Source organism: Saccostrea cucullata, unplaced genomic scaffold (genome assembly GCF_032062105.1).
Source record: "Saccostrea cucullata isolate Sc308-1 unplaced genomic scaffold, CSIRO_AGI_Scuc_v1 ctg2470, whole genome shotgun sequence".
Classification (NCBI taxonomy): Eukaryota; Metazoa; Mollusca; class Bivalvia; order Ostreida; family Ostreidae; genus Saccostrea; species Saccostrea cuccullata.
Genome location: NW_026919936.1, coordinates 60,663 through 78,739, shown reverse-complemented (window position 1 = coordinate 78,739; position 18,077 = coordinate 60,663). Strand labels below are relative to the sequence as shown.

Below are 18,077 nucleotides of genomic sequence, written 5' to 3'. Positions count from 1 at the left end.
ATAAACATTTTAAAAAAACACAATTCAATCAGTCTGCTCCGGAAGCGAGAAAACCCATTTATACATTATTCTTTAGTTAACTCTAGGTTTAAGGTTTACCATTCTGTATTGAAGACTCAAGAATGTAAGGTGGGAACTCTTCATCTCGGCATATCTTTCAAACAACGATTTCCTTAATCCTAGTTCCGCTGCTTCCTCACATATAACAACAGGTTGTAACTGTTTATGATCCCCGATTAAGACCACTTGTTTGGCTTTGGTTGCTACTATTACTGCCATACATTCCGGTTCTGTGCACATTCCAGCTTCGTCTATAAGGACTTGAAAGATAGACCCTTTTGCAGGAGCTAGCAGTGAGGCACTTGTTGCTACAGACGTTGTACAAAGAATTACATCATATTTCGGGAGTTCTTCCTTTACTGCTTGAGCGATTAACCTTTTATACTCCTTGATTTCTTGGAAATTTATCTTCTTGGCATTAGTTTTGAACTTTTCATCATATTGTTTTATTTCCGCTGCATATGTTTTGCCTTCTTTTCGGATGATATGATGCAAGGTTTCGTTTCTTAAATTTTCATCGGGATAACTTTCTTTATTGACTCGTCTCTTTGAGAACACCTTGCCAGGAATCGGAAATTCGGCACATTCTAATGCTTTTCCATACATTCGAAGAACCTTAAACTGGCTCGAGAAATCAATTTCTTTCAAGTATCCTGAAAATTTGACAGCAACTGAATTAAAATATTCTTTTCATCAAACTGTTTAAATTATTACCATTCTGTACAGAATTGAACATTATTGTAAGGTTGTATTATTTCTATGATGATTAGCTTCCTTTTTTTTAAATTCTCGGATGAGTAAACAAAATCAGCTTTTATATATATATATTAGTTTAAGAGTTTTTTCAATGATAACTATTATAATTTTTAAAATTAATTTCATCATACAGTTTGATGGTTAAAACTAAAGTCTTAAACATTCTTTAATTTCAAGTATGTACTTTAAAGAAAACATGTGTCGTCTGCTTCGAATCTTGTTTGCTACTAGCATATTACTACCCATCCAAAGATAGGATAAGACTGCGATAAAATTATTTGACAACCAGAGTAAAAAGTCTTTGAAATTAGAAAAGAAAATGTTTACCATTTTTTAAAGATTTTAGTCGAGTGTCTTTTTGATGTGATAAACTGTTGAGTTCATTTCTGAATACCGACGTATCTTTATATATATATATTTTTTAATCTCAGTTTATATGGTAACGTCATATAATGAAGTTTTAAAGTAAAGTCTCACGGAGTTTTATTATCTGTGTATGTTTCGAAACCTGCGTCTCAAAATTCAAAAGACATACCGTTATACTTTTTTTGAAAAGAAGGTCAACAGTCAAATGGACGGACACGCTAATAGTTGTTTTATGAAAAAATAGTTCATTGCTAAATAGGATGAGTAATCCCCAAATGTTGCTCTGTTCTACATTCAACCTTTTTAACCCTTTAAAACTGAAGAGTTATACACGTATTTCCTTACTTGCGACAAGATCCACTGATTTATTTGAAGGGCCACAAAACAGAACAATTTTCCTCTTTCCTCCGCTTGCCAGCATTTGTTGGTTGATAGAACAAAACATTTTTATTAGGGCAACCCCAGTGTACGTTTTTCCTGTTCCTAGAAAAAAGATAATATATAATTTTTCATTGATTTCAGGACTTCAACTATCCAATGATTATAATTGACAATTCCAAATAAACAAGAAACCTGTGAGCCAATGCTCACTAGTAATACCCCCGCTCTGATGTAAATAAGCACTCTCATGTTAATATACTGTTTACACAAGTTCAATTACATGCAGATTTTGACATCTTTAAAATTAATCCCAGATATGTATAACAAAGTGTATAAAATTTCAAGCATCTGCTATGAATAGCTAATGAGAAAACTGCTACAAAAATTTGTCATGTATGAAATGGACAGACACACAGACAAACAGGAAGTTGATATTGGATTTAAACAAAAATGTATCCTCATATGCTTGCCAGCAAGATTGTGTTGGTTGATAGAACAAAACATTTTTATGTATGGCAACCCCAAACAAACAGGAAGTTGACGTTTTTCCAAAAATGTTCCTAGAAAAAGATTGTATACAATTTTTCATTGATTTTAGAAAACTGTGACACAGAGACACACGGACACACATAATTATAATTGACAACACACACACAAGGGTTCAAAATAAATTAGATTTTTTTAAATTAAGATCTTTACTACAACAAAATAGACTAACTTATTAATAATATCATGCTAGTATACAGTACATAAAAATTGTCTGATGCATGTTTTCCATAATACATATTAGGATGGCGTCAATTTTCGCACAATGGGTGATAACTACACATGTTCACTGACAAGTTATTACAAAGAGGTTGTCCTTGACAGTATCATTCTGGAAAAATACTTTGTTAAGTCTATGTCCAAGTCCCTGTAATTAGCATTTATTTTTGGTCTTTGCCATGATAATTGTACAAGCATTATTTTAAAATACCTGGTGGTCCTTGAATTAAGCTGAACGAAGAAGTGACTGCTTTCTTAACAGCCTCTCTTTGGTTATCATTTAATCTGAGGCCGAGATGATGATCAGCATTTCTGCAGAGAGTTTTCCCGGCAGTGATATGTCCCTCATCTATCAAATACATATAACAAACAATCACATACACTACACAGTATACATATTTAAAGTATTCAATGTATAAAGATAATATTTTGTACCTAATAAATGAAAGTCCGATTTCTTTCATCAGAGAAGCATTTTTAAGTAAAAAAAACTTCAACAAAGGAATTTACAAATTTGATAATTATCCAAATATTCACATTTATGTTTCTGACCTATACATGTGTCGTTCAGATATTGCAAAAGCAATTTGAACTGAAGGCATATATATTTTTGAATATATTCATAAATTATCTCTGTAATAAATATATGTCATAAAATGAATAAATCACCACAGATAATTTGACAATTTCTTTTTATTAAGAACATAGTTCTTCAAAAATGCATGTAGAGCAAAACGACTGTCTTCTTATATGATACCTTCATTTCACTTTTTATAGTTATCTAGCAATAGACATTTAATTAGTTAAAATGATTCTAAAGTGTTCATTATGTTCTCGTAATAAATTGAATATTCTCGCGAGGAACTTAACAAAGAAGTATTCATTGGTATATATCAAATACCTTAAAAATGAAGAGAGACTTTTCCCCAAAAATTATATTGGGTTTGAAACATTTAAAAAACTTAACTTGATCATTTAACAAACTTGACTTCTTATGTAATAACACAAAAAATTGTATGAATTTTATAGCAATATGCTCAAAATTGTTACCAAGCTTTGGAATGCCTTTTCTGACTGCAATTGCCTGAGCAAGATTTGATGCTCTTTCTAGATTTTTTATGTACATGTCTGTTCGCCTAAAAATATAACGTGTTGACTTGATAAATGTAAAATTTGTAGCAATCCTGACGAAATATAACATTCAAATTTTTTTTTAAAAATCATAGGAATCAAAGCATCACTCATAGCTATGAAAAAGAATTTATAAATACGTCTAAAAGTTATATTCTTGGTGTAGTAAAACACTTTTTAATAAGGTGTTATTGTATACCTATGTACTTCAATTTTAGGTATTATTTCAACATGGCAAATCTGTTCTTGTTCACGTAAATCTGGAGGGATGGCAGGAGATTTTTTATGACAAATAAAACTGACTTTTTTTCCTTTGGCTCCTTTGATTTCTATTCCTTGAACGTCATCGATCTTTGCATGCGCAACCCAAAACCGCTTTTGTGGAGATACAGCCCCATTTAGAAATTTAGATCTTGATCCCATGTCCACTTTTGTCTCACATCTTATACAAAGGTAGTCTGACCCTGATATGTAAAATGGCTTTACATCTGAATCAACTTCGTCATTTTCAAAGTCAGAACACCCCAACACATCTGTTGAATGTACAGTGAAACTTATGTCCCTTTGTTCACAGAAGGAGTTTTTAAGGAAAAAAGAACCCCTTCTTTTTGAAGTAAAGGTAATGAGCAAATCAGTAATATTGAAAGTTTCATCTTCTACCGACAATGTTGCTATCTCCATTGATAAGATTGGAATCCATATATTCACATACTCTTTGCAAGAAGCATAAGTTGTTCTCGTTGTTTTCATTGCGAATTCCGCAAGCATATTTACAGGATCTCTGATATGCTGCAGGCATATTTTTACATTGTTTGTTATGTCCAGGAGCTGTGGCATCGGCATCATCATTCCATGCTCTGGTTCACCGGTCATTTGTACAACCACAATCTGGCCATAGTTAAAAGATAAGCTAAACTTACAAGTTTGGTTTGAATTCACCCCAATTTTATCTTCGGAACTAACATCTTCCACAGTTTCATGAGTTTCTTCTATTGTACGTATGAGGTTTATTTTATCTTCATGATTTATTTCTTTTTTTAAATTTTTTGTCATTCCCTTGAAAAATGATTTCATCAAATCTATCCACTGTTGTTTCTGTTGAAATACCATGTTTGGATGAGGATTTAGACGGAGGTATCCATCATCATTTTTCTTATATTCCAGTTTCCGATTTATAGCATATATTCTGCTTTGCCATTTCATTGTCAAAATATCACGCTTATGAATTCTATTTTCTTGAAAACTCGGTCTCTCTTTAGTTTGTAAGATATTGAGTGGTATTCTTTTACTTATCTCCGGGAATTTTCGAAGGCTTGGATAACACAAGGAAATATCAATATTTGAGACGTCGTGAACAAATCCATTGAAAATCTGGGGTCGAGTGTGAAGTTCATGTCCACAAAGAAGAACCTGACATCCGTTATAAAATTTCTTTTTGCGAAGCAAAATATCGTTCATTTCATTACAGATATGTTCCATTTCTTGAATATTGTAAGAACATTCTTTTTTGTCGGACAACAGATCTTCTAATAATCTATGAGCAACCAAATCAATGTATTGTCTCATCGGACTTGTGAATGTCATATAATGATCTCTACGTAATGCATAGTGCACAAGAGGATCATGTTTTTGGTTTAAACATCTATATTCGGCTAATGACTGCACATTTATCCAGTCTTCGAAGGCAAGCGATTGCCATGGATGGATTTCATCCATTCCCAAAATATATCCAACTTCATTCCACTGATTCTTGTCTATACGCTCTTTCAGTGTCTCCCAAACACATCTCTGAAACGGTAAAACATGCCTGTAACTGTATTCCCTTTCCAAATTAAAAATTGAACATATACAGCCAGTGCCCGGCACCGCCTCAAGATTTTGAAGACGACATAATATATCACCCATTTCAGCATGGCTCTCATTCCACAAGTTTACAATTTCAATTGACGGGGCCGAATGACAACGATAAGGCATAATTTCCTGATATCTTCTGCGAACACGTTCTGAGATTTTCATATTAGTATATATCATTAACTCCTGAAGTAGATCCCTAACATGTCTGTATCTCATAAATGTTCCATCATCCTTAAGTCTTGTTTCTAATTCCAGAAAATGAGTACCCTCACCAAGTCGTTCTTTTCGTATATTTTTAGCAATATTTAACAAAGTTTTTACCCTGAAATCTTGATCACCTTCTAGTACATCATTGATAGTTTCAATGTCATAAATTTTCTGACACATAACAATCGATTTCCTTAGACTAAAACTCTCAGTGTCCACAACAAACTTTGCGTTTGCAGTGAACGATAATGATATTGCGTGTCTTTCTTTATTTAATTTAAATTCGATGATATCGCATAACTGTTCTGGAATCATCATGGATTGATAATTCTTATCGATATCGAATTTCGCGCCACGTCTCCTTATTTCTTTATCCAAACCATCACCTTTTTTGATTAATCTTGCAGGGTCAACAATATGAATTCCTATTCTATGCAGACGTTCGGATATTTTCTCAACACTATATGCAATTTCATTTATGCTGTCTTCGCCGGAAATTGTAAAACTTGGAACCACCTCTTTTGATCTTGATTTTGACCGTATGTTTTCTTCCTTTTTTTGGAGATTGGATGCTATACTATTTACCATATTGGTAAATTTATCTGGGATTTGATACTGCAGTCTCAGGATATCAATACCCGACTGCGGATCATTTCTAGTGTATGTTCTGCTCAAGACAACTCCAAATGGATACATGTCCTCCCATTGCATAATGGCAACAAGAAAACAGTAGGATTTTCTATTAGCGTGGTTTATTGTTAAAACATCTTTGTAATTTATGGTTTTGTTTTCTTTATCATACGTAAACAAGTCAAATTGAGTTTTACCTTTGCCATGCTTGTGTGAGGCTTTGATTTTTGGTACTGTTTTGCATAGCGGTTTAAGCATGTGGTCTCCAAAATCATCAAACGCACATACCAAAACAGGATGTTTCATATTTTTATACCGATTTCGTTTAAGTGTCCCTAATATTTTGCCGTAAATGTTCGTATCTTTAGACTGGGACTCTATATTTCTCCGTTTTCTCTCATATTTTCGAATCTTTGATTCTCCAAGAATTTCTACAACCACCTCGTCATCAGCATAAGCTTTACTACATTTTGATCTTCCAGATATATGAATTTCTTTGATTTCATCTGCAAAGTTTAAATTTGTACACACCGCTTTATGTGCAGATTCTATGTATAGACTGCAAAGTTTGTACCTATTCGGATTATCAGTCAATAAATGTTGAAGAGTTTTCTCCTGTACTGCTTTTTCATAATGAAACTTAAGTTTTCTATTCTTTCTTTTGTTTTGAAAATTTTCTTCACATTTTTCTGTCAATTCAAGTCCATTGATGACAAGATCGGTATTAACATCGGAGAACACACTGCTATCTGTTCTTGTATAGTGTTTTGAAAAAGATCGATCTTGTATGAGGTCAAGACCACTGTCCGTAGATTCCGAGTGAAACCCATCATATTCTGGATCTCGATAAGAAATCAATTTGTGAGGTCTTTCTGTATATTCCTCTTCTGATTCAATAGCCGAATCATCTTTAGAATCATCATATTTGGAAGAAGTAGCTTCCTCTAGATCGTCCTTTACAATTTTTTTGGACTGTATTTTTCTACCTCGTTTTTGCACTTCTGCACCTTTTTTTCTTTGCTGAAAGTCTTTTTCAGACGTTTCATCATCATGACTTGGCCCTGAAATCGAAAGTGGTTCCGAATTTGATATCTTAAAAAATAAATCACATATTAGAGATAAGGTCCATGTTTGTTGTGTTTATTTGGATAACACACGTACAACTATATCAGGATATTTAGAAAAAAATATGTACATGTATATTCATAATAAACAAACGGAAAAAAATTGGATTTTTTTTTATTCTAGTTTTACGAATTAACCTTTTATTTTTGTACTGTTGTACTTGATTTTCGATGTTATGAAATTTTTGAAAATATAAAATATGAAAAAATTCTACCTTAAACAGAAATTTGGTTTAAGAAATGTTCAAGCAAGTAAAATTATTTTATTTTTTACCTCTCACTCCATTGATATCTACATTTATTTTCATTCGTTTTGGCATTTCAACATCCGGGCGTTTACTTTTCTCTAACACAGCTGTGAGAATGTCGGGGAAAACGCCGCTGTTGAGGGCCTTTGTTATGTCCGATTCTGGACAAAACTCAATGATTAATGCTAATATGATAAAAAAGAAATCTTTAAATACGTATTTTGTTTTCAAGAGTAATTCACTTCATATATTTTTTTACTTCCTTTATTCAATGAATTAAGAAAAAAGTCAAATAAAACTTAATGAAAAACTTTTAAACAATATTGAGAATCAATCTTAAACACAATTCGTATACTAAGAAAAGAGAATCATATGTGCGACATCATAATTTTTTGACTGCATGCATGGTAGATAAACTGGTCAGAGGGATCTATGTCGCAGCAGGTGCTGCCATGAAAAAGCCTGCTCACTGCTCAATGGCTGCAAGTGCCGATTATAGGACAAAATATGCAGCTCTCCATGCACCGTCTAGTGGCTGCCATACGAGTGAAAAATTCTCGAGATGGACGTTAACAGTATAAATCAATCTGGGGTGTACATATGTTTTTGCTATTTACAGTCAATTTGAAAATTCTTGCATACATGGTACAGCTGATGAAAGTGACATGGGTCTGACTATTGCATTGCCTATATGTAAGGACAGCACTAGAGCTTTGGTGATTTTTTGTACCTGTTTTCAAGAAGAAACTAAAAGGTTTTTAACTTACAGTGAGGGAGACAGTGGCGCTTAACAACGCATTATAAACTAAACAAAACTATTCGTCCTCTCCTCTGTTCAATATATCACAAGTCAATAATATGAGTAAAATCTAAATTAAATTTTGGTCACTTGTAGATTAAAGATGAATGTTAGGAAACAATATTGTAAAATAAACAGCTAACCTTTAATATCAAAAGTTAACCCTATTTTTCCCTTCATCACAAAAGGCTTCTAAAAGAATGTTGCTGGACCTCCGGTATAAAATTAAGTATAACAATACAGCTCTCTGAGCAGGATTTGGTAAATGTTGTATTTTAATTAAAATTTATCAATTTTTAAATTGGTCTGTAGTTGTCATTTTGTTAATATATTCTCATTGATATTTTTTGTACAAACTTTCTCTAAAAACAGAACCTGTATTATTTCGGCAATAATTTATAATTTTATTTGTATACAAGCGAAAATTGTTAGATGTATTTTACAATACATACGAGTATAAGATACTAACTAATAGGAATCACAATTACTTAGAGTAGTGTTCACCTTTTTGAAAATCTTTTTCCCCTCAACCAAACGAATGTCTATGTCTTCATTCAAATCTTAGTCATGTATACCCTATGATCAAGGATGACTTGCTTCTATAATAAAAACTTACTTAGTGCCTGTACTTACAGTGATTTTTATGATCTGATTGACCCTGTGTCAACTTTGTATCCATAATCAAGCCGATCCTCATGAGCTCAACATTTGAAATGACATCTTGAGTCTCCTCAGACCATAGTATTGCTCTTAGGATGGGGAGGAGAATTCCTTCCTCTGCTAATAGACTGGAATAGCTGATATTATCTCTTACTTTTAAAATCACATGTGTTCTTTTCTTCACTTGAGTAATGTATTTAATTTCGTATTGTCCTAGTTTTCCTAATTCGCTGTTGAGCATTTTGATTTTGGAATCCGCATTTACAACCAGCAAACGCTCAATCAATGAAAAGTCTACGTCATCTGGACTGATAATATGACCTTTTATCATGATCCAAATGTTGTCATTTGCTACAAAAAATACCCCAACGTAATTTGTATAATAAAAAGGTAAAGATAACGTACAGTGATTCGTCTAAAAAATCAAACAATATAAATTTGTGGAATTAGCATAAAATATGGAATCCTGTAAATTCCAGAGGTGGTATCAGGCGGAAAATTCTTAGTTTCTAATTAAATGTCTAACCGTTGATATGATACAAGTCAGTTCAAATGAGATCCAAGATAGGTTATATGTGCTGACAAGGTCATTATGTAGACCATAGAATTTACAAAATGTTTACTTTTAATGAGGTTGTTAAAAAATATGTAACATCAACTTATTTGTCAGAAACATGCATTGGTTTAAAAATTAATTTCACTCAGACTATGCTCTTTAGTATCGAATAAATAAGGAGACTATAAGCAAAAGAGGAACATTTCTACATACATGTAAATGGGAAAAAATAAATCGTTAGTTGAACCTTATCTTCTATAGTCAGTTTAACATCCAAATAGAAAACAAAAGAGGTAGACTCTGTGAATTATTTCATATCAAATTCACTAGAATTTATTAAGTTGATATATGAATCGAAATTACGATTGTTTGATCAAATCATTGTTGATATATCTGAATGCCAGGTTGAAGGCCACATAAATTGTTTCTTCTTCTCATTGGTTTTGAATGAATTCTGTTTCATAGAAATATGCAAACTGGTCGGATAATAAAGGAGCATAATTAGTGTCAATCGGTTTTCCAACATTTTGTTGGCAGATTTGGTCTAAAAAAAACCCACATGAATGTTGTCCATGAAGAACTTTTGGATCCTTTGATATCAACCTTAGAGTACTTATATCTATAATCAGAATGATTTTAAATAAAGTAATATTTTGATGACTTAACAAAATTATTAAACTTTTGTACTTCCATTCTTATTGAAGAATTTGTCTTTGATATAAAAAAAAATGTCTTTAGGGTTTTAATTTATAAAGAATTAATGGTTGTATAAAACGTCCAAAGGTTGTAACTGACTTACTGACTTATGAAAAAATGGTGATTTACTTTTTTAACTTTTCGTATTAAAAGATTTAATTACTTACAAAACTTAGTAATTTACAATTGCAATCTGTTTTGCATGGACTAGTATATACCTTCTGTTGTGAAATCGTGGAGTAAGAGATTATGCAGCAAATCACCCAGTACAATGTCAACATCACATGTACACTCGCCAAGTTGCCATGTCAGATGTGAATACCAGTGAAACTTCGCTACAGCAGCTAATTTGGTAGGTTCTATGGGAGCTTAGAGAAAAGGAAAAATAAAATAACTTTGATGGTTTCAGGTTACACGATTGCTTTAAATTTCATATAGTATCTACTGCTTGAAATATGATATTAAAATAGTTTTCTCTTTCATGAAGATATTCTTCTTTCCCTGCTAGATGAGATACATTAAACCTGTTCTCAAAGTTGACTTTTTCAATAAAAATGAAAATAACGAAAGAGTAATTATCCAAAAACATAAATAATGGCAGAATAATTAAAATCAATTTAAAGGACATAAAAATATTTAATGCTTAATGAATAATTATTCATTAAGACAAAGAAAACAGTTTGGGATGACAACTATTTAAAAACTATGATGACTTTTTCATATGCAAAAAAGTTAGCCTAAATATGAAGTCAAAAACTGGAGGAAACAGATGGTTTTACAGGGGAAAACCATTGCTTACCGTTACCATAGTTTGGTTGCTAAATGTCCTAGAATCAATGTTAATAATGCAAAAGATTTTACCAATAAGATACCCTAACTTGTTTCCTGTTGCAACTTTAAAGAGACTAAAAATTCCAGAAGTTTATGAATGTATTACAATTATATGAGACGCTGTCACCCATTTCATATCTGGTTTTTAGTTAAGGGAATTTCGCAGCATATTATGCTAAAAAAATAGAAATTTTAACTGTAGGATTAATTTTTCTTGAAATTACTGTTATTAAAAAAGTAAACGCAATAACTAAATGATAAATCCTGCTATTCTACTAACCATAATCGAGGTAGTATTCCTGATGATCATAAATATATCCCGTTACTGTTGCATGCTGGATTTGATGCTTCCTAAATACTTCTTCTATCTTTTCTTTTGTGAAAATGCACTTGAATATCATTTCAAGAGTTTTCTTCAATGTATCCTGGTTTTTGTACACAAATGATATCACTAGACTCCCTTTTTTTATGTTATTGATAGAAACGTCGTTGTCTTTTAAAGCAGGAAGTTCGTTTATTTCCTCAATGTTCAAGCCACTTGCATTTTCTATTAACTCTTGGAATGCTGGTTCATCAGATTGAAGAACTATTGTAGCTTGGGCTGAAATGTGAATGAAAACAAACGATAAAACATGGCTTATTTTGTTAAACTATACTATGTTTTGAAATTCTTACATTATATTTACCATAACCAGTTGATGTGTACTCTAACCCGATTTGTCGATTGTCTTTCAAAAAGTAAAGTATTAATGAGTTGTTGTTTCCGCCTTGGACGAGGTTAACGTTAACCTTCCCTTCTTGCGATGAATCAACATTCACTTTAAAATTATTCCCATCACCCGCTTGAATAGCATTGACATGCAGTCCCTCTGTAAAGCAGAAACATGCATAATAAATTAACCTTTGTAAGGTCTATCTGGTGAAAATAAAGACACAGGATCTGACCTATGAATTGATTTAACTGACCAATAGTTCGATGTCAGGTCATCAAATGATCTGGGTCTTAGGACCAAGCTCCCGATTCTAGTACCCTATCTATTTTTGTTTTTATGTTAAAATTCCATTTATACATGTATATACATGCACTGTGTAACACTTCTAATTGTTTCTCTGTAATAATTCTTTGAAAGGTAGGTGACTTGATTTCTTGATAACTGCAATTGCATCGTTCATTTCGCGATGTAAAAAGTCAGAAGCCAAATATGCATGTCAACCTCGTGCAGCTGCTTTTGTGTCTGACGTCAGTGGACAGGTACCATTGAATTAACTAAATTGGTAACATGGGGGCCTCGTGCCTTTTTAATTTTTTTAAAAATCTATAAGACAACATTTCAATAATTTTTTTTATATTTACAATTGTATTTAGCATAAATATAATGTTTAAGGAATCAATGTTTAGTCTTTTTGGTATTCCAGGGACATAAACGATAGTTGGAAACGTGGGATAATTTATACATAACGAGCGAAGTCAACAAAATAGACATTGATATCTTAAATACATTTTAAATCATCAGGAGAAACACAAAGCAAGGTTGCGTCTAATGTTGCATCGCAACATTGTGGGCCTTTTTCGTTTCTTTCTGTTGAATCCGACATTATGCTATATCTACGTACAAGTATGAATGAATATGCAAATGCTGCATGAAATTTAAAAGATGTTCAATATAAGATAACTTCTTATTAGACACCATAGCACAATATGAAAATGTACATCAAATTAAACGTATATGTGTGAAATGTTTACAAGTAATATAATTGTTGATGACTTGAAAATATTACAAAATTTATTTACCTAAGCTGCCTTTTCTTGCCAAACAAATTTCTCTGTAGAAACTTTTACCAAATTCTTTGAAATCCTCACAATATCTCATTCTTCTTCCTATGTCCTTTAATATAGTAAATGCTTTGTTGCTGTCGTTATCTGAAACTGTTAAATTCAAATTGTTATCTATATTCTCCTTCCATATCTTCCATAATCGTTGAATATCGTCTGATACCCCATTACACTCCTCTGGAATTATCTCCGTCGAATTCCAACCTATTGCGGGTGCATCAAAAAATCGTTCACAAACACCTAAACGAAATATTTCACAAAGAATCGGAAAACGTAATTGATTTATTCGGTTCAGCTTTTCTAAAGCAGATTTTGATTCAATTGATAAATTTTCTAAAGGAATGACCTCTTTTAGTTCCTCAAATCGACTGAAATTCAGCTTCAAAATTTTCCGTAGAAGTGTTGTGCAAGGTTTTTCGAAGCACTCTCTTAGTGAATTATAGTTATCCCCTTCTCCATCAGACTCATCAGTACTAGAACTCATTTTTTCTGTATGGTAATTCCTTTTCAGATCTCCTTTTGAGGAGAAGTATTCCGTATCTTAAATGAATCGTAACTTTCCATTATATCAAGAACCATACTACAACCATAAGTGATCCCTCAATTTAGTCGATCTAAAACAACAAAGAGAAACCTGCACAAAAATGACATAAAGCAAACCAAACCAACGGGTGTTTTTAAATCAAATATTAGTCATCAATTCTTTGAGAGAAAAAACCCCCAGAAAAAGCGGTGATACAAACACAACACACATGCACTCACCCTCAGAAACATATATACATACCCACCCTCTTACACTCAGAGAGAGAGAGATCTTTGATGAACTCAACACAGACTTGTCATCCATTAGATTCCAAAGTTCTGGTATATTTGTTCATGGTAAATCAATAAAGTATCATAACAGAAAATACAGACAATCATAAACTTTAGGAAGAAAACCTTACATTATCTAATTCTTTTTAAAAAGGTTTACGTACTTGTACTATTTTAGGTATGACTCCCTTTTCCTACCTTGGTCTCTCTCCTATATTTCCCTCTACTAGCCTCTGCTTTCTTCTTCCTTATGATTTTTAGCATATTTCACATTTAAAAAATTCATAAGTGTAAAAATAGAATTGCAATGTATGCTTTGGTACATGTATCTGTCATGGTTTTCAAAGAACACAATCAGTGAATGTTTTTAAATTATCTACTTGCATTTCTGAAACCATTATAAATAAAAATATTAATGACGTTGTATATCGGTAGGCCTAATATATTCTAATTAAATTTACATACCCAAACATATATTTTGAAAAAAAGGGTTCTTTAACCAATCGGACATCTTGTAGATCATGTGATTAAAAATGTTCAGCACTGGACATGTTGGAATACCTTCGTTTTAAAGGAAGGTACATTATCTGGAATATTGCCAACATAATAGTTACCCCTTCTGTTTAATAGCAAGGACTTCCCCAATGTCAAATGCTTGAATGCAGTTTTATGTTGCACATGAAAGTGTTATCTTGTTTAAGTCAAAGGTTCAAAAAAAGAATAAACAATACGCAGTGTCAATGTCTGAAGAACCGAACAGTGATTTTACAACCAGGTTTATTTCCTCAAATAAGCTCGTCAATTTGATTCAAAGTGGTCATATTGCAAAGGATTTTTTTTTACAATAAATTCCATCTAAAAACAAAGGAGAACGAACGTCCAATACTCAACTCTTTTACTTTATCCTCCAAAGGTATATATTTTTTCATTTAAATTTCAATCTTGCATTGAATTGAAGGGAAAAAAATACACTCCAACTTACCTCCAATGGAAGAGAAAAATGGAGTTTACGGTTCCCGTATCCATTATCCCGATTATGCAATGCCAATACTGCAGCTCTATTGAAATCGGATGAATCACGTCATAACTTCCGCATAAATTAACATGTCTGCAAAAATCGAGCAAGTAAGGCGAAGGCCATTCTGAGTTCGGTATATTGGTAGGCAAACGATTCAGGACAGACTCACATATTTCAGATCTTTATGATTCTAGTATTTTTGAAATGGACTTTCCTTTTCTTCTTTTTGTTTTATTAAACACAGCCAAATTAAGAGGAGGAAGTAAATGGGTTCTCAATGTGCATTTTACAAAAAATCGAAGGCGTGCATTTTGTACCTCTCTGAATTATTTGTTTATCGTGAAAAAAACGCCTAGTTTTTCAGTTTTAATGTTGATATTGGCTTTACTATCTTTTTTAGAATTATGTATTCAGACTTATGGATAATATTTAAAGTCTTTTGAAGAATGTTTCATTCATTATGATGAAACTCCTAACACTAATTTACTAATTGGATTTCATAGCAAATACTAGTCCTTTGAATCTTTGATTTAATTACAAGTAAACTTTTCTCAAGATGTTTTTCTGAGATTTAGAGCCAGAATATTTTTATACAATGATAAATTATGCAAATTTTGTGAATAATTAATATATGAACAATTGCAATTACGACAGAAATTTTTTTTGTAAAATATTAAAGGTGCTTAGACACAGGTTTGATGTTAGTAATTTTTTTTTTAATTTTCTATATTATGTCATTATTTATATGTTGCTATAGCATTTCAAACGAAAATTTAAAAATCTTATTTTTCGTGGAAGTTATTGAAACTTCGAATTTCTAGATGCGTTTGATTGACACTTCCTTGCACTTTCACAAATTTTAACCTTATTTTTCATACTTTAAAACAGTAGCAATTTTACTGTGTATTAATGAAAATATTAAAACTATAATCCAGAAAATTCATAGTAGATATGTGCAAAAACAAAACCAACTCATCAGTTTTGTCAATCCGTGATCAATGGTGTGTGCAGAGTTGTTCAAACAATTGATCACATTCGGTGAAATGTTAACATTTACAACCCTGTTTACAAAAATTGTGTACGTTTCAGGGGTGTGTTCAAATTGTTGAACTATGTACACAACATTCAGAACGGGCTTTTACTAGGGAATGGGTTTCATCGTATACAACGGGTAACGCGGGGGAGTCGCTAAAAAGTATTGGGGAGTCGTTTTCAACGTATGGGGGAGTAGATTTTCACCGCTTCGGAGTCAGACGAGATGTGGGTCACGTCTTTTTTCGGTATTTATAAGATGTATTTACACAAAACATATAGCCCACGGAAGGTAGCAATAGTTAAGCTTTGTCTTGGTCATTTGTCCGGCTAGCATATACGGTGTCCAGTCAAGTCGTACACAAACCGAGTCGTACACAAACCAAGTCGTACACAAAAAGTCAACTCGTACACAAAAAAAGGTCAACTCGTACACAAACCAGAAGTCAACTCGTACACAACATATATATACAATTGTTATGAATTAATCTTACACGAATAGTGTTTAAGCAATAAAAAAAATAAATAAAAACGAAGAGAAGTATTACTTTTCTTTAAGTTTTTCCATAAATACTAAATTAATTCAACTTCTCTGGGTTTTATTTACAATCATTAGGAATTACATGTATTTCTATGTGAATAATGTATAATCCAGAAAAAAATAAAATAAGAACAAAGAAAAGTGTTATTATTATTATTTATTTAATTTTTTTTTTAGATTTTTTTTCTGAAATACGTTAGTGGCTTGACATTTTTTAAAATCAACCCGATTCAACATTGGCTTCTCTTATTAGGAATTCAAGCAATTATTGTTAAACCAACACAAGTGCGGTGGTTTCTTGAATCTGTTGGATCTGCGGCAAACGCTAATTACGAAATACTCCTAATTTGGTCCTAAGTTCTGCATTTCTCACGAGATTACGAGAGACGTGTTTATCCTGCCGTATAACTGTCTTTTTAATTAGAAAAAAATTAAATTTGATAAGTTTTTTTGGAAATTGTTTGCAATGATACGATAAACAGTTAAAATCTTACGATGTACCGGTATATTGATCGCATTTACAATCTAGACAAAATTATGTATATAACGATATTCGTTATGCTGCCACAAAAATTCTAACTTTCCTATCTAAAGTATATCACGCTATATTTATCTCCAAAAATAATACTTGCATTTATAAAAAAAAAAAAGTATAATTTAAAAATGTAACAATGTAAAATTAAACATACGATTATCTTGTTACGATGATGTTTAACAATTAAAAATCAAATTCAGTTGTCTAAGATATAAAATATATTTACAATTAAATCTACAGAATAAAAAAAAACCAAAACCGGACTTCTCAGTTATATCAGAGACCTTTATATAGTACATGTATATATAGGTCCCTAGTTATGTATTAAATAAATGTAATGTATTAATTAAATAAATATATATTTAAATAACAAAAGTGTGTAGGAGCTGACGCCTCAGATTTAATTATGCCGGGAAAATCTTATTAAAAAACAAAACAAAACAAAAACAATCTGCGCATATGGAAAAGGAAAAATCAGAGGCATAAAGTTGATTAAAATGCACAAGAAAAACCTTTGTGTACGAGTTGACTCCTCAATATTTTATATACTGAGGAAAACTTTACCTTATATCACGTAGGAAAACCTATGTACGAATGACAATAGTTTGTGTACGAGTTGACTTCTGATTTTTATGTACGAGTTGACTTTTTGTATACGACTCGGTTTGTGTACGAGTTGACTGTAAATCGCATATACGTCTAGTTTTCTCAAACACTTCGAAACCTTTCGACAGATTTCATATTTATGTTGGTCGAGTGGTAAAAATATGTATGATTTGCACAATCTACGACTTGTGTAGGGATTCCGACAGTTAAAACTGCAAAAGCAAACGTTTATCTTTAATATGCAACAATTAAAACTTGTCTAGACTTTATAAAAATTGATAAATAAGACATTTTCTCTCCACAGAGTAATCTGTCTCCTATTCTATCTCAAGCTCTCCTGGATATATCGTATCGACGTAGGAATGGAAATTACCATTGTTAATTGACAATACGTCGTCGATATATCTGAAGGTCGAGTTGAAGGCCACAGCAAGTGTTTTCTGCTTTTCACTTTACATCAATTAAATGATTTCGGTTAAGGATGTAATGTTTGACTTATAGTGCCAAACCAATTCTAGAGCCGTAACTCTGTGGAAAAGACATATTGAAATATATTTTTCTTTTTTTTCTAAAAAAATATTACTATGTGTTTACCAATGAACCGTTACATAGAAGTGTGAAAAACAAATTATTT

The 18,077-nt window shown here is 32.0% G+C and overlaps 1 protein-coding gene across 3 annotated transcripts in view; it reads right to left on the bottom strand.

Annotated features, from left to right (window-relative positions):
• The window catches only part of LOC134240501 (helicase with zinc finger domain 2-like), a 56,269-nt gene extending 41,936 nt beyond the window's left edge, over nucleotides 1-14,333 (bottom strand). For all 3 annotated transcript variants that reach the window (XM_062722613.1, XM_062722604.1, XM_062722596.1), the window contains exons 1-11: nucleotides 12,857-14,333; nucleotides 11,751-11,933; nucleotides 11,345-11,665; nucleotides 10,452-10,601; nucleotides 8,955-9,332; nucleotides 7,549-7,707; nucleotides 3,659-7,211; nucleotides 3,379-3,464; nucleotides 2,540-2,677; nucleotides 1,528-1,665; nucleotides 100-713 (exon numbers count right to left, since the gene is read on the bottom strand). In XM_062722613.1, coding sequence (XP_062578597.1) covers nucleotides 100-713; nucleotides 1,528-1,665; nucleotides 2,540-2,677; nucleotides 3,379-3,464; nucleotides 3,659-7,211; nucleotides 7,549-7,707; nucleotides 8,955-9,332; nucleotides 10,452-10,601; nucleotides 11,345-11,665; nucleotides 11,751-11,933; nucleotides 12,857-13,382 — 6,246 coding nt within the window. In that variant the 5' untranslated portion in view covers nucleotides 13,383-14,333. The remainder of the gene's footprint in view (nucleotides 1-99; nucleotides 714-1,527; nucleotides 1,666-2,539; nucleotides 2,678-3,378; nucleotides 3,465-3,658; nucleotides 7,212-7,548; nucleotides 7,708-8,954; nucleotides 9,333-10,451; nucleotides 10,602-11,344; nucleotides 11,666-11,750; nucleotides 11,934-12,856) is intronic.
• Between the last annotated feature and the right edge of the window lie 3,744 nt (nucleotides 14,334-18,077).